The sequence below is a fragment of the Coccinella septempunctata genome, chromosome 3 (assembly GCF_907165205.1).
Source record: "Coccinella septempunctata chromosome 3, icCocSept1.1, whole genome shotgun sequence".
NCBI classification, from domain to species: Eukaryota; Metazoa; Arthropoda; class Insecta; order Coleoptera; family Coccinellidae; genus Coccinella; species Coccinella septempunctata.
In genome coordinates, this window is record NC_058191.1 from 20,881,104 (window position 1) to 20,904,912 (window position 23,809).

At 36.0% G+C, this 23,809-nt stretch overlaps 1 protein-coding gene across 3 annotated transcripts in view; it reads left to right on the forward strand.

The window, feature by feature from the left end:
- Window positions 1–23,809, forward strand: part of LOC123310177 (acyl-CoA:lysophosphatidylglycerol acyltransferase 1-like) — a 38,979-nt gene that overhangs the window by 12,815 nt on the left and 2,355 nt on the right. For 2 of the 3 annotated variants that reach the window (XM_044893590.1, XM_044893592.1), the window contains exons 3-4: window positions 17,981–18,195; window positions 22,002–22,284. In XM_044893590.1, the coding sequence (XP_044749525.1) occupies window positions 17,981–18,195; window positions 22,002–22,284 (498 nt within the window). The remainder of the gene's footprint in view (window positions 1–17,980; window positions 18,196–22,001; window positions 22,285–23,809) is intronic. The other variant, XM_044893593.1, reaches the window with a different exon arrangement.

Sequence of the window (23,809 nt, forward strand, 5' to 3'; positions counted from 1 at the left end):
AGAAAAAATTCTATTATTTTTGACACGAAACCTTTTGGGGAAACTTGTGAAAACAAAGTTTTCTTATAGTTTTTGTAAAATTTCCTTTCAAATAACAAACATGTATTAAACATATCAGGATATTTCTTCATTAAATTGTTTCAAAAGTAGTGTTGTTGCTATATTTCATATGGTGGTTCAATGTGGCGAGAATCAGAAAAAACATAGTGTGTATGTAAAAACTATATACTTATTCTGCGTCATATTTATTTATTTATTTATTTATTCATTTATTTATTTGAACAAGAACCTCAACAGGAAATCCAATTTAGAGGTTCACAAATTTTAAATCAAATTACAAACAACAAAAATGTATGCGGTTTTTTAACATCTAACAAAATTAATATTCATAAGGTTAACAAACTCCACTCATCGTCAAAGAAGAAAACAATTATTTATATAGGTGCATAACACTGAAAAAGAGGAACAAAAAAGGAAAAACATCATCATCATCGTGAACTCTCAACAATATGAGGACAATATCTGATTACCGATTCTCTGAAACAACCCATGCTCAGGTTGAAGACGTCCATGTTACTTATATGCCAATTATAAAAACGCATGATCCTAAGAAACACCGAATGATATCTCCCATTTGTCGCAGACTTTTTTATATAAAAGAGCACCTTTCAAGGATCCGAATACTGGGGAATATTGAAGGTGATAAAATTTATCATAGGATAGTCAAAATAGTTATTCAGAATCCGATACAGAAACATGCAATCGAAGAGTAGTCTTCTTTGCTGCAGACTCAGAATATTATATTTCTTCAACTTTTCTTTATATTGAATTGAAGGCTGGTAGCGACCGAATCTGAAATCAAGACTTTTGAAGAATTTTTTCTGCACCCTTTCGATCCCGTCTATATACTTGTGGTAATGGGGTGACCAGATAGGTGTTGTATACTCCAAATTACTTCTTACAAGGGAGAAATATAAAGTTTTTAATATTGAAATATTTGTGAATTCTTTCGTTACACGTAAGACGTCAGTTCGAATATTCTTATAGATCTTGAGATCATTAGCATACATTTCGAATAGGGCATAAAGAAAACAGTCTGAAATGTCATCTATGTACACCTCAAACAAGGATGGACCCAAGTGTGAGCCCTGTATGACTCCCGATGTAACCTCAACAGCTTCAGATGAAACGCTATTTACCACCACAAATTGCTGTCTACCCGAGAGATAGAACTCCATCCATTCCAAAAACTTTCCTGTTACTCCATAATTTGCTGAGAAGTGGGATGGTGTACTCTATCGAACGCTTTTGACATATCGGCATATATGGAGTCTACTTGAACACGATCGTCCATATTCTTTGTGATAAAATCATTATAGGGGGCCAAATTTGTCAAAACGGATCTCTCACTGAAAAATTCATGCTGACGATCTGACAATTTGGATTTAATCTCATGGAAAAAAAATCGTATATAATGGATTCAAAAATTTTTCCGAAATGGCTCAAGATAGATATCGGTCTGTAATTCTTTATGTCATCTCTGTTACCGGTTTTTAGAATAGGGACAACCTTAGTCAACTTCCACCTATTGGGGAAAAAACCAATAAGCAAGGATTTGTTGAAAATTATGTGTAGTGGTTCCGCAAGCAAATCACCACATAAAAACAGGAGGAATCGAGTCCGGTCCGGAGCCCTTATTTAGTTCTAAACTATTAATTTTGGTTTTTATTGAGTCTAATCCTATACTGCCAGTATAAACTGATGTGCTGAACAAGTTCTTACTTTTATAAAGAATTGGTTTATCCGAGCTTTCAAAGACACCAGCAAAATGAGATGAAAAAGCATTAGCTATAGAGAGGTCATCCTTGAAAGTTGAATCTCCCGAGCTCATTACAGAGGAGATGTTTGAAGAGCTTTTTTTTAAAGAACTAACATATGTCCAGAATGCTTTAGGGTTATCAGGAATATTCATCCCGACAGAAGAAATATAACTTTTATAATCTCTTTGAATCAACAATTTAGACTTCTTCCGAATCTGAACAAACATTTCATAATTGTCTCTGAATCTTTTGAACTTTTTATGGAATTTAGTCTTAACATTGATGGCAGCAATTGTTTCTTTTGAGTACCAAAAGGGGTACTTCACTCTTTTTGTATTTCTTTTTGGGACAAATTTCTCAATGATTTCATTCAAAGTTGCATAAAAGTTATCAACACACCTATTTACATCCGGATCTGATAATCGCTCCCTTCAATTTATCAAAAACAGATCTGCCCCGATCTCTTCATAATTGACACAAAAAAATTTATATTGTGATCAACATAAACATCTAATGATGGACGATGAGCATCCTCCGTCACGAAACATAATGCATTCTTATTTACCCTAACATGATCACCATTATACAAAACTAAATCTAAAACTCTATTATGGGAATTCAATATACCATTAAATTGAAACAAAGAGTTCAATGAAATGAAGTCCCTGAACGCTGAGTACACATCACCATCAATCAAATTACATTTCAAACCTGGGTCCTCCCCAACCGTCCAGGAGAACTGACCGAGATTGAAGTCATCAAGCATCAAATACTAATGCCTCTTCGGATTTTCTTCCATCAGGGATGACACACCATTAAAGAAGCGCACATAGTCTTCCGTACTATATGTGGTACAAACCCTCTATCTGTCTACGTATCTATGCCAAAAAATGAAAAATGGTTAAATAAAGACGTGTTGCTTGTCATTTTTTATTTATAATGGATTTTCATTAAGTATCGGCCACATCGACATGTTTTCGAAATTTCATCTTTTCACATTTCAGTTTCAATTTTCGGTTCGGGAGATTTTGTGAAACTGTGAAACATTCAACATTCAGTTACATGATTTTTTTTCAACAAAGGTTTTGAATAACTAAGTTTATGAAGAGCGTAGATTGATTCAATATGTAGAATAACTTTTACTGTGACCATAAAATCAAATGAGTTAGCGCTGGAAGATCTAGGTGGTTCAACCATTTCCATGTATTTATATTCAGTATTCCTACTGTAAGGGTAAGATTCCTCAATATTACCACCGTTACTTTTTCCTTTGATCTATCCCCAAATACGCGTGTAAATCGAATAGTGCGAAAACCTATTCAAGTGAGCGTAGTTTTTCTATTTTCAATATAATACAATTCGCCATTCCCTAGGAATATGTACCGTTGTTGATCGCTAATATATTTTTTTTTCGATCGTTCGAGTCCATTGAGCGGCACGGCTCGTTGACGATGACCTTGCCCCTTGCACACCTATATTTATAATCATCAGGTATTACCCATTGCATCGTCATCGCTGCGAAAAAATTCATCAATCGTTCACTTACATTTAAGCGGCCGAAATAGATTTTTTGTGCCCCCTAATACTTTAATGATCACGTGATGCCAAATTCATAGCGATAAGATAATCAACTAGTACTCCACTTATTTAATCTAGATTTATCTCAGTTGTGAGAATTCAGACCTGCTACTACTACTATGATAATTTAATGTCGAAAAGTTATAATGACGGGCAGTAATGATGGGAATACTGATTTATTTTCATCTCGGCTGAAAATGGTCTATTGATTAGGTTTGAATTTGAAAATATTGATGAAGAAGTCTTAGCCAAGTATAATAAGTGTACAGTTATGAAAAAAATTGCTGAATTTCAGATATGTACCAACATGAATATCCCAAGGTTTACCCCTCTACAGACTTGTGCATAAGAAGGAGGGGGGGGGGGGCAAAATGTTCTCTCTAAAGGGGTGTTTTCGCAGTTTTTCGATCAAAGATCTTGTGGGACTAATAAATTCAAAAAATATTGTTGATGAAAGTTGAAGAGCATTAAATTTTTTGTCCAATGAGACCAGCCACATATTTTGGACTATCCGTTTCAGTGAATCGGATTCTCAAAACTTTGACCAAATTTTCAGAGTAATGAAAAATATTCCGATCTAGTGAAGTGAAGTAGATATTTTGGCTACTTAATTTTGAAATCGTTGGATTTGTACACATTTAATTGAATTCTATTCACTCATGGAACTGTTATTTAACAAATAAATTATAAATGGAACATGCAGGAACGTATTCAGGTACATTTTTATTGAATATTCGATTGTGCCTATCATGATACGTGTAAGTGCGTGGTATTGTAACTGATATATTGAAACGAGTTGGGAAAAGACAACAAGTAATAACCAACTATCAACGAACACTTGTTCACAATTACGAATATGCATGCAAATTTATAGAAGCTGTTCAATATGTCCTGCTCCATGCTGCTCAAAGCATTTACGACATCTTTTCAAAATATTTTGTGAAGCTTTTCCTCAATTCGCTTCAAGCATTTTCAATTCTTTGCATAAGTTCTTTCATCGAATTCATTATAATCATTAAAAGATTATTTGTTTTCAATCAAATCCACTGGTGAAGAGTATTTAAATTTAAATTTTTTGCCAGTACTTCAACAAGATTAGAATACAGGCGGAATGTACATATTTTCAACACCTCATTTTTGTGTAAATGTGCGAAATTTTCTCGACGAAAACTCCAAATAGATGGATAGGTAGGGAAGGTCCACATTCATGGCCAGCACCTACGCCGGATTTGAACCCAATAGACTATTTCATCTGGAGATCGCCGAAATCCAAAGTGTATACGTCACAGAAATAAATTCGAGGGAGGAACTGCGAATTAAGGAGAAATACAATTACATTGGAAAAGGCCTCACAAGCTCGTAAAAGCAGCATGGAGATCATTCCGAACAGCTCCTATAAATTCGCATGTATGGAATGCCGCCTCAACATTTCTCAACAATATTCGTAATTATTGTGAACAAGTGTACGTTGACACTTTGTTATTATGTGTTGTCTTTTCCCAGCTCGTTTTGATATTTTTATTCTAAATAAGAGTTATTCTTCTTGTCAGTAACAATACCACGCACTCATACGTGATGTCGTGACGTAATTGGTACAATAGAATATTCAGTAAAAATTTTTCGTTCATAATTTATTTGTTAATTAACAGTGCTATGAGTGAAAAATGTGTACCACAGATTGACAAATCCAAAGATTTTACAAGTGAGTAGCCAGAACTTCCACTTCATTTTTTTCCACTACAATTTACATTGTTTCTAACGATGAAGTACGTATTAAAAAGGAATGCGCAATCATGAAATGGATCTGATCTTATTCAGTTTTTTTTGTACTTGATGAATAATTTGACCAGTTTCATGAATTCCGATATACAGGGTGTTTTATGGCCATATTTTAGCTCAATCAAATTTTACTGCGCCGGTCCTGAATTTAAAATTTCGCTGCTAGGTCAATCGATGAGGATATCCACTCAACACTTTCGCTTAAAAATCGAATAGAATATACCAAGTGGTTACGAAATTATGGCTCGTGGAAAATATGGATCAAATGAATAATAAATTGCTTTATTATAGGTATCGTAGATCCTTCAACTATAGGTTATTCGCAATCGTTTGTGTGTCCTCTACCCGCCGTTGAGCTAGATGCTAGCTAGATGAAACAGGCTGTATTAAATATATTGCCAAGGATACACCTCAGTGACGGGCAATAGCAGTCGTTCAGGTTGCGGCTATGCGACACGTGTAACCATCCAGCGCAGAACCGAGGGATTCCAGAAGGATTCCTTTTACAATTACTACCCAGATTATGTATTGGAAAATGATCATCACAAGCTCTTCTGGCATCGCACGGTTCTAATAGACCGGACCTCATTTTTTTGAATGAAGATGAGAATTGAGCATTATTCATAGACTTGCGATTACAAACAGCAACTTAGATAGGTACCTACATCGAAAAAATTCCGAAATACTGAGATCTCGAGAAACAAAGCAGGAGACTATTGGAGTTGGAAGATTCAAGACTATCCTTTTTGTCATTTCATCAACAAGTCTGAGAAGGCAGAAACTTCCAAAGAATTTCAAGAAACTTCAATTGAACGAAAATATCTGTAAGATCATGCAGAAGGCGGTACTGCTAGAGACGGCGAGAACGGTACGTAAGTACGTGAAAAGTACAGAACACCATCTACTCCGACAAAAAGTGCGGGTAAATCAGGAAGTTCCTGGGAAATGCAGAAAGACATTGAGGAGAAAGAACACCATCCACTTCGAGAAGAAGTGCCAGAAGATCAGGACCAACGGACACCAAGAGTGAGACGAGGAGGAAACAGGACATGATCGATATAAGGAAACCGTGTGGCAGCCCGGACCCGATCGGTCCGACCACCACCAGTAGCCCGAAATCAGGAAATGTCTCCAACAGAGCTTAATTCTTTTGATATCTGAGATAAGTGAATGGTCCTCTGGAGAGAAAGCCGCAAGGCTCAAGTCATAGTACTTTATTCAAGAAGAAGCTGTGGCTGCCTGCTTCACTGGATGAATTTTCACTTCAAAACTTCACTCATTTCATTTTACTGTAGTCAACTTTATTTCACTTCACTTTCACTTCACTTTCACATCACTTCTCTACTCTACTCTATTCCACTTTATTATTCTCTGCTCTAATCTAATGCATCCGAATCTATTCTACTTTATAGGGTGGGCAAAATTCGATGCCATTGAATGGCAGCTCTGTAGTCGTAAGAGCTAGGTAAAAATGGATGGCACGTTTTTTACCTCGATTTTCAAAAGAAGGACAAGTTATAAGTGAAAACTCATTGTTCAGTTTTTAGAATTAGTAAGTCTCTTTCGTAAAGTTTCAGTGATATCGAGAAACAAATTCAACATTCTAGAGATACTTTTTCATTTATTGGCTTAGTCAGAGATTTTTTTCGGTCCACCCCTTCATTAATATAATTTAGTTAATTAATATATTCCTTTTTCTTCTGATTCAGAATTTTTAATTCACGTCGTGTCTCTAATTGTTCTTCGAATAAAAAAACTCCAAAACTACTTCGATCAAATTGGCAGGTTATTTTAATTGATAATATGAACTTTATGCTTCAGGTTATATTATGAGAGACTTTGGAGACAAATTTCATTCCGGATATTTTAGAACATGCTCGTAAAATGAAGAGAATTTCCATGACTTCTTCATATTTACCTTATACAAGTACTAGCACAGCCGTCTTTATTTGTGTTCAATTTGTGTTCATTTGAATTCAGATTTACAAAATTTCCTGAAAGTGATGCATTCTGTACCTATTTGAAAATTTTTCATCTTTTCAAATATCATATTATCAATTAAAATGACCTGCCAACTTGACCAAAGAAGAAAAAATTAGAGACGCGACGTATATTATACAGGGTGGCCATTTGAAAACGAAACAGACGAGATTACAGACGAAATAAATTTTTTCGATAGAAATGCTCGGACAGGTCGATTTCTGTTTCGAGGGGGACAACTTAAGATGCAGGTTGCGGACGCATAGCGCTTCAACCCTTGCTACTACAACCCTCACCCCCAATCTTTGAATAGGGAAGATGGGGTGAGTGATACCACATTTGAAAGGTATTTTTATACTGATTTCAGCACAGTAATTGTTTTTTCATTTTATGCATTAGTTCTCGAAATATTCATGCGTTAGTTAATTTTATCACTTAAATTAATTTTTTGCGAATAATTGACATTTCTTGCTTCCGAAACACCAAAATTTCCGTACTTGTATTTGAAATTGCAAAACATCTACCACTGGCAAATGAAGTCATACCGTACGTGTTAATGCTACTAGGGTCAGATGTTCGACTAGCTGTTTTATTCAATGGAATCATTCTCCAACTGTACGGTATCAGAACGATTTGAAGTATTGATCTAAGAAATAAGACTTTTCAAAGTAAAGTAAATAATTTATCAAAAACTCACATCAATTAATTAAATATTCAAATTGTTCACCATTAGTTTCCATACAATGAAATAAGTTTTGTTCGAAACGATGGCGCACATTTTGCAGCATTTCTGGAGTGATTTGACGACATTCGTTCACTATACGTCTTCTTAAATCTTCTATGGAATCGGGCTGTGTAGAGTAAATTTTACTCTTCAAGTGGCCCCAAAGAAAGAAATCTAGTGGTGACAGATCTGGCGATCTGGCTGGCCATTCGGTGGGACCCCTTCTTCCAATCCACCGATTTGGAAATCTTTGATCCAGATATTCTCGAACTGGTAAGGCGTAATGTGGAGGAGCTCCATCCTGCTGAAACACAATCTGATCTTCCACATAATTTCCAGCATTGTTTTCAATAATTTCCGTCAAAATTGGATCAATGGTTGTTTTGAAGCTCAAAATGTCGATTTTTCACAAAAAAACACTACAAGTGCCATGAAAACACCACTTCATTTTCAAATATGTACTTAGTTAAGAATATTTCGAGAACTAATGCATAAAATGAAAAAACAATTACTGTGCTGAAATCAGTATAAAAATACCTTTCAAATGAGGTATCACTCACCCCATCTTCCCTATTCAAAGATTGGGGGTGAGGGTTGTAGTAGCAAGGGTTGAAGCGCTATGCGTCCGCAACCTGCATCTTAAGTTGTCCCCCTCGAAACAGAAATCGACCTGTCCGAGCATTTCTATCGAAAAAATTTATTTCGTCTGTAATCTCGTCTGTTTCGTTTTCAAATGGCCACCCTGTATATTATACTGCATTCTACATAAAATGTGTCTGCAGAATGTTATATTTGTTTTTCGATATCTCTGAAACTTTACGAAATAGAGGTACCATTTAAAAGAGCCCAAAAATATGTTTTCACTTGTAACTTGAAAACAAAAGAAGATAGAGTGATGCGGTTTTGGCCAGAATCCATCTTTTGAAAATCGAGGTCGGAAACGTGCCATCCATCTTTCCCTAACACTTACGGTTAGAGATCTGTCATTCAATTCCATTGAATTTTGCCCACCCTGTACATTGCAGGATGTTGAAAATGCTCCATTGAGAGAACTAGAACACTGCATCGATGCTGAGTAGCACGCAAACTTTATTGAACTGAAATTGATATTAGATGCAATAATTGATACCGTACTTGAAGCTCAAAAAATTTCATTCAGAAAGAAACCGTTACGAATAATTGAATAAATTTTCATGTATTATTCCGACTTGAATATTGCTCTCATGTTCGGAGGTTAGCACACAGCCATTCGTTTCAACTTTTGGATTCCATTCGGCATTATTTGTGTTCTGCGATGCAGTCGTTGGAACATCGAAGTAGCTTTGGCGACTTGTGCTTGTTCTGTGGATACATCAAGGTGGATTATCTACGCAGTTACAAGAATTAATGCCAGATGCACACTTATTACTAAGGCCGAACCTCGACCACAACTCTATGCAATTCGAAAAACAAATTGGTGGACTTTTTTTTTATTTATTAGAAGTCCTTCTTCCACCTAACACGCTTTCAGTTTATTAGTCGTCTTCCATGTATAATCTTCAACATTTTTAGATGATAATAAACAGGGCGCTTTGCAGTAGCTTTGGCGACTTGTGCTTGTTCTGTGGATACATCAAGGTGGATTATCTACGCAGTTACAAGAATTAATGCCAGATGCACACTTATTACTAAGGCCGAACCTCGACCACAACTCTATGCAATTCGAAAAACAAATTGGTGGACTTTTTTTTTATTTATTAGAAGTCCTTCTTCCACCTAACACGCTTTCAGTTTATTAGTCGCCTTCCATGTATAATCTTCAACATTTTTAGATGATAATAAACAGGGCGCAACTTTCGCTTTGAGATAACTATTAAGTGACGTTGGTTTCCCTTACCTGGGGCTGTCAAACTACTAGATTCTTTCAAAATCTTGACGCGGGCCGGATTGGACTATCACGTGGGCCGGACCTGGCCCGCGAGCCGTACTATGCCCATGCTTACACTAAAGGATTAACGTATCAAGTAAATGTGATGTATGAAATGTGAAATGTTCTATGTTATGATTCAATTAGGTCGTTTGGCCAGGTTCTTTTTAACCCTTCGTGAGTTGAATGGATCTTCTGTCAGTATTAGCGCGAAATGTAAATATTTAGCGATCGCTTCAGCTTCAAATTTATGCTCTTTTAAAAGGACCAAACAGATGCTTTAACCCAACCCCAGAATTGGGTGCCGTATGTCCAAATTGGTTTGATATGAGGATTGCCTTGTTAATAAGTGTACCCAACTTATTTTGAAGGTTCAATTTGGATTTTATGCCTATAAGGCATTACATTTTTTGAATTTTCGGATTTATTTCGTTTTTCTTAGCACTTAGCATTGATAATATGTTGTCTCCACTCTCCAGTTGAGGCGCTGGTCTAAATTTATGTATGTTTCACTTTGTATTTGGCATACATCATTCTTCTAGTACAGATCCTGAAAATAATAGAATACTTGGACTTATAAGCTTATCTTCGATAACTGATACCTCACAGTTCTGTATAATGATGATCAGCTTTTTGCCTTATTATTGATTAATTGGGTCGATAATGGACGATAGTAAACAGTCAAGTTTAGCATGATTTTATAAGCATTGATCTCTGAATCTTTGATGGTATTGCATAATCTATCTCAACTTTCAACACGTTGAGTATGGATTTTTCTCTGAAAAATACGAAAGTTTCAATCAATATGAATCTTATTTTGTCATGAAATCACGCAGAATTAAAGAAAAATATAACTGTAGTCCACCATCTTGCAAAAAGTTATTCTATCATACCCCCCCCGTAAGATTAAATCCTTCGCTTTGTCGATTTTCCTTTTTTAACTCACTGGAATTGAATTACTCGCTGGAATTGTGATCGTTGAGAATTGTTGTTTTCGTTGAAGGATTCATGGCAGAGTTGACATAAAGAATCCATAGACCTACTAGGTGCCACCAAGCGGCTGATTGTAGAATTGAAAACTGTATTTGGGGTGGGGGTAGGGAAGTGTCAAGATCCTGAGTCATCACAAGATAGCGGAGAGCGTCCAACAAGAGGAAATTAATGAAGTGTTGTAATCATGTAATTAACTTGGTAGTACTGTATTTCACAAGTGCAAATAAATCATACTCGTTCCACCGTAACTACGAAATGACGTCAGCAATCAAAGACAAAACAGCGTTTCAAAGACTGTCAGAATAATCCTAGCTTCTGCTCACATTATTTTAAAAAATTTTTGTGTGAAATGGAAATTCTGAGATTCTTTTTCGAAAGTTTAATAAAATTGAAATTATGAAATGGAAGAATAATTACGATTCATTCAGATTCTACTGAAATAAATACTCATATAAATGATCATAAACACGTTACTCTATTGATTGTTTTCATTAACATTCTTTCTTAATGAGCAATTATTTTCGAATACTAGGACAAGGTTGAACTTGAAAGAATTTTATTGACATAGTAACTAATCAAAATCTCCATCTAACTGTTCAACAACTTATAATATAAGAAGGCTGAACTTGAACGACTTGTGCAATCTCAGTTCATTTCCATTCAATTAAAATATTTTGACTGGTATGATAAACCCTATCATTATCACTTGAACTTAGTACTTTTCTTAGCCACATAAACATAAAAGAATGAGCAGATATGCAGGAAATGAAGAATAAACACTTTTCTTTGCGGAAATATGTTATGCAGATAAAAAACACAAAGTAGATATAATCGGACTGATTTCCTGTTCATTCTAAAATAGCCATGATATGTGGACCAATTTCTTTTATAATGTTCAATATTCACCTTCAACTTTTCTTTTTTTTACCGACTTTTGGTTCATCATCTTCGTCTAACAATAATGCAATAGCACGTAATTCTTTACTTCAAAATTGCGACAACTTTTTTAGTTGAAGGTGAAGATTAAACGTCCTATAGAGTAGGCCAAGTAATAGAAACAACGAAAATGGACAAATAATTTAACAATAATTTATAGGAACCTTCTTGTACTGTTTTGATCTAACTGAAAGACACAGATCACAACTGCTAACCCCCTTTTATTCCTTGGCAACATAATTGGACGCCATCTTAGGTGCCTAATTGGGAATGCCTTAGGTCGTAAAATTCAAATCGGATTTAAATCTTTCTTGCTTATATAGATTTGAATAAGGGGTCGAGCACACGGCCATTTCTCAGTTTTTGGTGGTTAAAAATTAACCTTTTTCCAAGCGAAAACTGGCAACTAATTAATCATTTGTGTGTGGGTACTCATAATAAGTAGGTAAAGTGTAATTTTTGTGATTCATAAAGTGGAAAATCGTGAAAACTAGAATGTTCATAAATCATTTATGGAATGAATTATAAATATACATAAATTATCGTAAAAATACTCGAAAGATCATAGAAGTAGTGAAATAATGAACAATAGACGGATGTTTTTAAATCCCTTATAATTTGTCACACATGTTAGTGAACCTCATGTTAGCTTCCTACTGTATGAATAAAATCATTGTAATTTTTTTAGGAACAGTGCTGATCGTTTCTGAGTAACAAAACGTCAATTAATGGGTACTTATAAGAGATACATTGAGTATTAAGATGCAAAATTTTCAGTGAATTAGGTTTACTTGCGTGGAGTGAATTCTCCTCAACAGAAGAGCCCAAATCACTGTGATGACCCTGCTCTGTGGGAATTCTCATGGGCGCCTCTTCGTCCAGGAAAAAAGTACCTCTTGACAAGCATTCCAGACGGCCAAAAATCTGCATCGTATAAAACATTCTCAAGAGAAAAGGATCAGCTCCTACTCTGAAGCTGGAATTTGGTCTCCTAGTATCAAGTTTGACGATATCAAAAGTATATTTTGGTGTCTTAGAATTTAGGTAGTTGCGGACATCGTCAACGGTAGTGGCAGCCTTGCATCTTCCGACATAGAGCCATATATTTCGCGGTGTGGCCGCAAAACCATCAGACGTCTGGACAATGCCATTCCCAAAAATGACATTTCCCTTACCGGATGCTTCCGCTGGTCTTCGTACCTTGGATTTCTCAGATTTTCCCCCAGCATCCGAAGTCGGTTGACGACAACATCGCATTAAGGAGATCGGCCACCGAATGCGAAGTTGAGCGAAGCTGAGAGTTTTCAATGCTAAATGATGAGCTACGTCACTCGATTCGTAGCTTGTCGATTATATTAGTACTGAAAATGCTCAGCTTCGCGCAACTTCGCATTCGGTGGCCGATCCGCCTTAGTCATCATTCTGGTGGATATGGGATCCGAAGATGAATTCTTATCAGCTTCCCTACGGTCCAGATGAACCGTGTCATGATTAACTTCAGCCATATGCAGTGCCAACAATCGCTCGTTTTTATTCTGCAGATCGTCGATTTTCGTTTCCAAAATACTAATTGTATGAAGTTTTCGACATATTCTTAAAAAAAACACATGCACACATGCACAACCTCTCACTTCGCCGTTTCAATCGTGTTATATGTAAAAATTTTAAAATTATACATTAACATAAAACATTACTTAATTTGTTGTCTCTGTTGGGTGTTTTCCAGTTGAAATGTTTACTTCTTCTAACTCTAACAATCTAGTATAAAAATTTTTATTCAACCTATCGATCCTCTCCTTGATCGGCTCAATTCCTGTTGCTGAGAAAAGCAGGTGGTGTGGGGGATTATGGAGAACATTGTTAGGGTGCCTCATTCTAGTGATGGTCATCAGTGCTGTCGTTTCTGCCAGCTAAAGATTTTTAATTGCTGGGGCTTTGCAATTGACAAACAGTGAATGGGCGTATTCCAGTAAGGGTCGACATATAGTTTTATATATTTTTGTGGCACTCTTCATGTTGATACCCTGTTTCTTATAGGTTAGCTTTGCAAAATATTTCGCTCTAGATATGGTCTCTTTTTCAATTAATCTTGTGTAACTGTTGAAATTGTACCTGTTATCGATTTGGACTCCCAAGTATTTTATTGATTGGGATGCTGTTACAGTCGTACCATTAATGATTATATGTGGTGATCCATGAGTAATAATGTGATAATTAGTTGTGATTTGGCTGGGTTAGATGTTAATCTCCATTTAAAGAACCATTTGATAATGTCATTAACCAGAAGCTGTAGTGCTTGCACGCAAGTCTAGAGATTTTTCGTGAACAATCAACGTTGTATCGTCCGCAAATTGTAATATGTATTTTTTCTTTGTGGTCTTGATGTCATAACCATAGAATTTGTATAGTGTTGTGGAAAGTGGAGATCCTTGTGGTGTTCCTTGCTCAGGAGAGAAAGATGTTGAAGGAGTTTTTATTTTGACCGTCAGTTTTCTGTTTTCCAGAAACTGCTTGCAGAGCTTTATTAAGTTAGCAGGGCATTTTATCTTGTTCAATTTGAAGAGTAATCCCTTGTGCCACATGCTGTCGAATGCTTTTTGTATGTCCAAACACAATGCTGAAGTCTTTAGTTTCCTGAGGGTAGAATTTTGCACATTTGAAACCAATATTGTTAGTGGGTGGTTTGTTGAATTCCTTTCCTTGAAGCCAAATTGGTAATTGGGTACTTGTTTAAAAGTTTTTCCAGTATGGATTTAATTATTTTCTCATAAAGCTTCCCCAGCACGGACAACAAACTTATTGGCCTATAAATAATTGGTGACCTTGCTCTAGTCTGAACTCGTTTTGAGTATATTAATTATATGTCCTTTTTTCCATATTTCTGGGAATTTAGAGTCATTTATACACTATTCATAAATAATCATTAGATGCTTGTGTATTTTTTCATTTAGTGCTTTCACTATGGTCCATAGTATGTTGTCTGGCCCAGGTGCACTATTTTTTGTTTTCTGCAGTATTAGGTAGTAGTCTGCTTCATCTATTTTAATCTTTTCAGCCTCAACTGTATTACTGTTTTTGAAAAATTCCTCATACCCAGCATTCACTTCATCATTAGTATATCTATCGAAATTGCCTTCTTTGTCAAATGTGAATATGTTCTTGTAGTGGCAAGCAAACAAATCAACCTTTTCCTGGTCAGTTTCGTATTCAGTGTTATTTTCTATTGATGGGGGAATTTGTATTTAGTTAATTGATAGATTGATAGAAAGTCTTCCCTTTAGATTCATTTATTTTGCCGCAGGCTTCTGTCCACTTGTGCTCCTTATATTGTTGAATCATTTTGTTTACATTTCTATTGAGCTCATTCAGTGATTTTTTGACTTCTGGAAGTTTATTTCTGCAATATTCCCTATATATTTTTCTTTTATGTTTTATTAGCTTTATAATGTATGGGGGAAGTTCTTGAATATATGGGTGGATCGAGATCATTGGGGTATGCTTTTTGATGCTTTCTGATAGCAAGCTATCACAGTATACAAAGGAAATATAACATTCAGTTGTCTGAAATACATAAATTGGAATTTTTTTGAAACCTGTATCATGTGAATCAGAAAATACTCACGTCGTACTATCACATCAAGGTTATTGAACAATATTATTAATTTACTAATATATTATTAAAAAACGTGTGGGAACAACCACAACACGCACACTTGTTCTAAGATGAAAGATAACTGACACAGAACACAAATAATAACTGAGCAAATCTTCAAGAGTCGAACCGCCCGGAACTTCCAAGTTTCGAAGTTTTGCACATGCTTGCAGACATTGAAGATGCCACCAATCAGAAGCTGCTTCTCAATTTCTCACTTCAGTTACTATGGGATAGGAAATATACGAGGTGGCTCATTTGTGCTAAAACATTAATTTTTGGCGAAAACGGTTCATAAAAATTACGTTTTTCATACACCGTTGTAAAGAGGCTCCCAAGACCTTACAAATTAAGTATCACTCAACCCCTCTCCCCTATTCAATTTTGTGGGGTTGACGCCCCTTCTTAGGGGGTTGCTCGTTCAAACCTCAAATATACGTCAAAAGATGTACCCAAACAAAATCATTAGAAGTGTTTCGGGAAATTTTTCCAATTAAGAAATATACGGGATGGCTCATTTGTGCTAAAAAATTGATTTTTGGCGAAAACGGTTCATTAAAATAACGTTTCAATTGATCTCAAAATACATGAAAAAAGTAAGAATTCGAATTCACAATGTTTAACTTTTTCATTCCTATGAGAAATTGGTTGATAAAAAACCCATCAACTATCAAATCATCATAAAAGGTATATACATGTCTGGCGCGAAAAGTTGGGTTTCCACTAAAAAAAACTCAATTACCCTCCACCCCTCGTATGGGGAACATGACAAACTCTTCAATTATAAAAACTGCATAATTTAAAATAGTCCCGTTCTCATTGTTCTACAGAATAGTGAATACCGAAGATACGAATTTTCTTTGTTACTTTTTATTCACACCGTATGAACAAGAGGAGTCCTATTTGAATAAATATAAGTGTAAATAACCTCACTAATCAGATGCTTCAAGTAAAAACTATTCACACAGGTCATGTCACTACTGAAGAACTCGGACGTCACCAACCATTAATTATCCATACGAAAAATTAAAGAACGCATACATTTGGCCCCTGAATTGAGATGAAAAAAGTTGTATTGAGATACAGAATTTTTTTCCAAACATTCGTTCAGCAAGATCACGGATGCAAAAGTTGAAATTTTTATTCCCGAATCAGGGGTAGATTTCAAAATCATTTAAGCCTCCTGAATTTTCAGTATTCTTTCGCATTTATAATAATAATATATGACTCATTTAGAGGAAACGTTTTCGGCAGCGAAGGGTGTTACTTGAATGCTGAATTATTGAAAGAGTATTGATATGAGTGATATGACCCAAATAATCTGCTCCACAAGAGTTAGGGATATCGTATTCAATCGTTTTTAAAAGTACGTAATCTTCGAGAAAATTGCTGTAAAATCATTTAAAACTCAATAACAACTTGAATCGATCCAATAAAAATCAGTATGAACATTTCATCAATCTGGTCGACTTTTTTCTGAAGTTTGGTTCTTTGCATATGCTTCATGAATGTTCTTATTTTCCGTGTTGGAAAGACCAAGGCTTGGTGGGCGACGAAAAACAACACCTGCTCAGGATCGTTTCATCGCCGTTTCGGCTAGAAGAAACCCTACATTTACGTGTAGAATGCTACAGTACTCTTCAAAATGCAGATGGGGTCCAAGTTTCCATCGAAACCATCAGACGACGTTTGAGAGAGCTGAATCTAGGTTCTAGACGTCCAATAAGAGGAGTTCCATTAACACGTGACCATAAGCGTCAAAGACTGAAATGGGCAAGGCAACATATCAATTGGAACGATCAATGGCGTAGTGTCCTTTTCACAGATGAATCCAGATATGGACGATTTTCAGATTCTCGAAGAATAAGGGAATGGACAATCCCACGCATACCCCGTAATCGTCGTTATGTCCAAGAAGTCCATCCATTTCGACGGGGTAGTGTTATGGTATGGGCCGGAATATGTTTCAACGGGCACACATTTGTCCTGGGAATATGACCGCCTTACACTATAGGAAGCATGTCATTGACAATGTTGTGCCAAATTTTCACGCTGCTATTCGTGAAACTTTTCAATTTCTAGACGATAACGCTAGACCGCACCGTGCGGCCATAGTTGAGAATGCGCGCGAGGAGCTTGGTATTCCACATTTACCACTCCGCACTCACCCGATTTGAATTGCATAGAACATGCATGGGATATGCTCCAAAGAAGATTAGATAATCATCAACCTACCCCAGAATCCTTAAATGATCTGAGGGAGCTTCGGCCCCGTTTATGGAACCAAATTCCTCAAGAAATGTTCAACAACCTCGTGTGTAGTATGCAAAGAAGATGTCAAGCTGTTATTGATGCCCGTAGAGGCCATACATTGTATTGACAGTCTTAAAATGCTTGAATTCTTTGGGATTAAAATTTCGTTATTTTACTCGATTTTTCTTAACCACCCTGTATACGCAGCAGACCTACAGGCTTTAATTAATTTGCAACTTGAAATCATATTAATATGAATTTTCATCAAAAAAACCTTATTTCAACTATATTTTTTTGCAATTCAAGTCGATATCCCTAACTCATGTGGAGCAGTTTATGTAATTTAGTTATTATTTCAGTGATGGAAGCAGGAGATGACATTACAGAATGTCTCGAAGACAGAACCTTGGTAATAGCGAATCATCAATCTACAGGAGATGTGCCTTTATTAATGGCTACTTTTAACACAAGGAGGCAAATATTACCTAACATAATGTGGATAATGGACAGTGTCTTCAAATACACAAATTTTGGCATTGTTAGTGTGATACACCAAGACTTCTTCATTATGTCGGTAAGATTCTCTGCCCTTGGATGGTTGAAATATCACATTCCCAGAACAAGTGTTTCTTCTCTATGAATCACATTTTTGGAAAATGTAGAAAACAATTGTCAACTCTCTTCAGAAACTAACATTATCATAATATTATTACCCTGCCAAAGCTAGCAGAACCACCGATAATTTAATACTTTAGTTGAAAATATTTTGCAAGGCAACAACAAAATATCGCTGTAGAAACCCATGTTGCCAAATACCAATAGTACAGATGGAACACTTATTTTCGTTCCTCAAAATAATAGAAGGTGGGATTTTCGGCCAAAGGAACAAATAAAAACTGTTAATCGGAAGGCAACAACACAATATTGCTATACAGGGTGTTAGTGAATAAGTGCGACAAACTACAGGAGGTGATTCTGCATGAAAAAGTAATGACATTATGCTATATAACTTTTGTATGCGAATGCTTCGTTTTCTGTGATAGTGGTCATTTTGGACATTTGTTGTAGCTTTGCGCCTATTTATTTATTAGTGTTATTTTCTGTTATTGTTCTGCTTTGATGTTATTGTATTAGATAGTTTTTGATAATGTAGTATCAAAGAAATGAGAAATACGCGTTAAGATGGTTTATTTTTTTGGATAAAAACGGCACCCCATACGAAAAAACGGCAGGAGAGAGTTTTTCCATGAATTGAACAAAGAATTCAAAAATGATTGTGTGTTTGAAATATCCCAGTGGCGTACCATTTTTTTCAATTGAGATCATTACCCGTATGATTCACATAAAATTCTTAATTGCATGCCACAAAATGCGTAATAACTTGAAATCCACCAAATTTTATTGGCATATCACGACCGGCTTCAGAGCAATAAATAGTTTTTAAGTAAAACTTTTAACAGCTCATTTTTTCATGTAGAATGACCTCCTGAATTTTGTCTCACATATTTTGGTTTCTCAAAATAATAGAAAGTGGGATTTTCGCAAGGCAAAATCCAAATATCGCTAAAGGAACCCATGCTGTCAAAGACCAATAGTACAGATGGAACACCTATTTTCGTTTCTTAAAATGAGAGTGTGAATCGCGTCGTCCATGAAAGACAAAAATGAACGGTTGGGTTTTATTTTTCTTCGAGGAAAGGATCAATTTTTGAAGTGCGAGATGCCCTTCAATATAAAATATTTCAGCTTATTTTATAAACAGTTTCATATTTTACAATCCACTACACTCACGGGGGGTTTTTCCTAAGCTCTTGTATGATGCGCAAATTTGTATGGTACGCTTACCTCTGCTAAAACTGTATCTGATACACATGCTATAATTATTGTTTGATGTTAAAAATTGTAACGCTCTATATAGATATATTTCTGTGCCCCTCTCTTTTTCACGTAGAATCGACTGAAACAATGAAAATTATACCTAGGTTGTTATCTCAAAATCTTGAGTTTTGTTGAATTGGGATAGTCCAACTCGATGATTTTCTCATAAACACCTTGTACATTTTAGGACTGGGGGATAGAGCACGCGTTATCGCTCTTCTTACAGGGTGAGTCTTCGACTCGTACTAATATTTCAAGAGTAGATTATCGAGGTCAAAAGGAACACATTTGTCCCTTACCATTTTTTCCGAATCGGCTCACTTTAAAAGATACAGGCTGTTGAAAACAATAAAAAAAAAATATATTTTTGGTTCTATCCCACAAACGGTTTTATCGAAGAAATGAATTTCGAAATATAGTTTTTCATTTATCTGATAAATCTTTTTCGGACACAAGATATCACATACGTTTCCCAGTTTTCTCATTACGTACCATAAAAATACCAAAAATTCAAAGACCCCAATTCTTGAAACAAAGTTGGAGACTATCTTATGAATATTAAAACGTTTTGTAAAATAAAAGAATCCTTCAAATTTTCTCGTATAATGCGGCGTTTCCGGGTAATTTGATGTTCAAAACTTGAATTTGAAAAGTTGGTGGCTATAGCTTTTCATCAGGGCCGAATCGAAAAAATGACGAAAAAATTGTTTCTTTTGACTTCAAGAAACTACTTCTGAAATATTCGTACTAGTCAAAGACTTTTTGTATAGCCTAGTGCTCGCATCTACGGATTGTCACTTCGAGGGAGTCCTGTCAGTCCAGTCTTCAGGGCTCGAATTAATTTCTTGTTCCAAAAGGAAGGGGAAACAGGGAACTAACCTTCCTTCTGTACAAGTTTCGTGGCATCTAGCCAGTAGAGAAGACGCAAGGCACTTCACTCAAGTTGGCAAATATTACTCTGGTTCATGACAAAATGGTGCGATAGCTGTGGAGATATATTAGAGGATTACTGTTTCTTAAAAACCTTTCGTAGCGTTCGGCGATGATATTAACTCGTTCTACTTCTACATTTCTTGTAACTTCTTCTACGCCTGAGTTAGGTAACCCAACATGTTCACGATCAGACATGCCGCCCGCCTTGAAGTGTCTCTTGGACTGGATGCGAATGCGACATCCTCCTTGTGGTATAGCAGGGGATAAGTGTATATGGGGAAATAGCAAAAAGAGGACGGGCGATAGAAGAATTTGTCAGTGAAAAAGAGCTCCCGGTGGTGAACCAGAGGTCTGAATGGTACAGGTGCTACAGGGGAGTCAGATATTGATCTGACTCTGATGAATGATAGGCTGAATGAGGAGTACACACACGATTGGTACGGAGTGCCGAGTTGGAGCATCAGCGACCATAATGGTATGCTGATACCTCTCGCGAGGCGTCTGCGAATGCAAGATACTTTTGAGCTGGAGAATAAGTGGCGGATAGAAGGAACTGACTGGGGAAGATATAGATTCCTCCTCAGAGCGTAGGCCAAAGGATTCGGTTACGACCGGTTCGACAGACTTTGCTCTCGTGAGGAGGTACGATTAGTAGAAAGCTGAATCACGAGTGTGAACGAGGTGAGTCACTGGCAGGAATGCCTGGTGGACACCAGATCTCCAGAGGCAAAAGTTACAAGTGTGCAGCATATCAGAGAGATAGGAAGGGTGAAAGATCGAGCGAAGGAGAGAAGGCGATTATATAAGATAGAGGTTCTTGTAACCAAGAATCTCGATTGGCAGCAATTCGTCGAGAGAGAAGGTAACACCATCCCCTAGGTCAGGGTGTATAAGATATGTTTGGACAAGAGGCGAAAGACAGAGATATGCAGTGTGAAAGTGGGTATCCTGGTGACTGGGCTAGAGAAAAGAAAGTTCTATATGAAGTACGAGTGCTTAAGCCAAAAATAAGACGTACAATTCTCTTTTGCGTAATTAATAGACGCATAATTGCCTACCCCAAAGTTATAATAATATACTATAATTTAAATGGCGATAGAAATAAGACATTATGTTTTGTGACGTCTGAAAATGCTTTGAAGTAGAAATGGTAGCATCTAATTTTTTTCACCAATTTCAATTGGGATATATGTTGTAAAAAACGCAATTATAGTTCTTAAGTGATAAAACGCGCCATCTACTGGAAAACCAGAAACTTAAAAATATTTCAAATCACTCTTTTCGATTCGATTTTGTAATAAGATCTTTTTCCCTGGAGTTATAGGACATATGGTTTATGAGATATTGACAACCCTGATGAATAATCACCTTGTACATCGACCAATGACGTAGTACACTATTCATAGAAGATCTATATAAATTATTGTAACATTGCAGTTGGCTTTAAATTGCTCTGTGCTACTTTTCACTGAAGAGTTTCGAAAAGAATGTCAATATAGACGATGTTACAATAATTTATAAATTCCCTTGTCTCATATCTGAGGAAGTAACACAAATACTCGATTTCAGGGGAGAAAACTAAGAGAAAAGTCACTTCTGAATCTAGCAAGCCACATCTACAAGACATACATACCACTCAAAAGGAAATGGATGATACTGTTTCCAGAGGGTGGATTTTTGAGGAAGCGTAAAGCGAACTCGCAAAAATACGCGCTCAAAAACAACCTTCCCCATTTGGAACATGTAACAGTTCCACGTGTAGGTGCTCTACACACCATTATGGACTGTTTGAATCCCGAAAAAGTTGCAGCAAACAATTCTACAATAGGTACAGAAATCACTTTATTGCTAGGTATAAATTGTTTTTTCTGCAATCAATTAACAAAATAGATGTAAGCTCTACTCACTCCTAGGTACAAATTCCTCTAATAGTGGTAAATGATCTTGAATAATAAACTTTTTTAATAAACTTAACATAAAATAAAAAGATGATTGTAGAAAAAAAATGAAATGAAGTTTCACGATAACATTTAGTGAATTCAATACAAATTACCATTACAGCTGGAATCGTCGGAAATTTAATTATGTAAATTATACTTCGCCTTGGGAACTCGAGGACACACTTACAAAACCTTGGTTTTTTTTTTGAGTTGTCATATAAATAACAGAATTGATCAATAGAAAATGATTTTTGGTCAATTAAAACTCAAAATTACCTCATGGTGAAATAAATAATGGGGATTAAATCAGCCTTCTTGTCGTAATCCTATGTCTATACTTCAACCAACACAGAATGGAGGTATAAGATAGCTACATAAAATTCGCTTAATTCCTGCATCAAATTTACGCCTTAATACTTAAATTCGTCGTAATTTCTTTTTACTTCTAAATAACTGTCGCGTCTTGACTTTGTATTGGGCTCGACATTCTGATTCAAAAACTTCATTCGTAGCACTACAATGTCCATTCCATGTATATGTCATCACCCTTCCAATCGGGTTTGAACTCAATTGCAAGTTGCAACTTCTTTCTATATCATCTTGATTATTACAAAGTGGTAGTCTAATTTCACTACAAGTACAGAGACTCTTCAGTAAACAATACGTCTGCTGAGCCATTTGGCTACGATTCTGGCTCAGAATATTCGCCAACAGTCAACACGCAATAGAGAGAAACGTAAAAGTTACTGTTTCTCTAAATATACTAGCAGGCCAAGAGATTCATCTTTTCTAGCAGATTTGCCAGAGGGGGGAGGGTGTTTGCGGGCGTGCCGTGTCTTGTCTGAAAATAACATCTTGTCTTGAAATCAAGAACTTGGCGACCACGGCATATTGGTAAGTTTATTCGAACAAAGAAAGCAAACTACGTTATTCAGAAAAAAAATTCCACCCAACTTTATACTTCAAGTACTTACTCCTCTGCTCCAAGCTCCTCATTTCACTTAAGAACCCTTTTTGATTTCCATTTCACGCCTCTCGTTAATGACATTGCTGTAATAGCCCTATACAGGATTTAATCTAGAATAAGATATTATGCATTGAAGACATAACGAGATTTATAAGAGTTCTAAAGAATGTGAAGAACAATAAAGCTCCTGGTCCTGGAGGAATAACAATTGTATTAGTCAAACACAGCCCAATACAAGTTATACAGACATTAGCAGACATATTTAATGAATCCATTCGAGGATGAAATGAAATACCATCCAAATGGACCTATGCATGGATAACCCCAATATTTAAAAAAGGAGACTGCGAAACCTAATCGAAAAACACAAGCTACATGACTCGCAAATTAGAAGAAATCAAGAAATGGTATATAAATAGAAAGCACGTAAGCACCTGCAATGGATTCCGATATTTAGGATAAATTTTTGG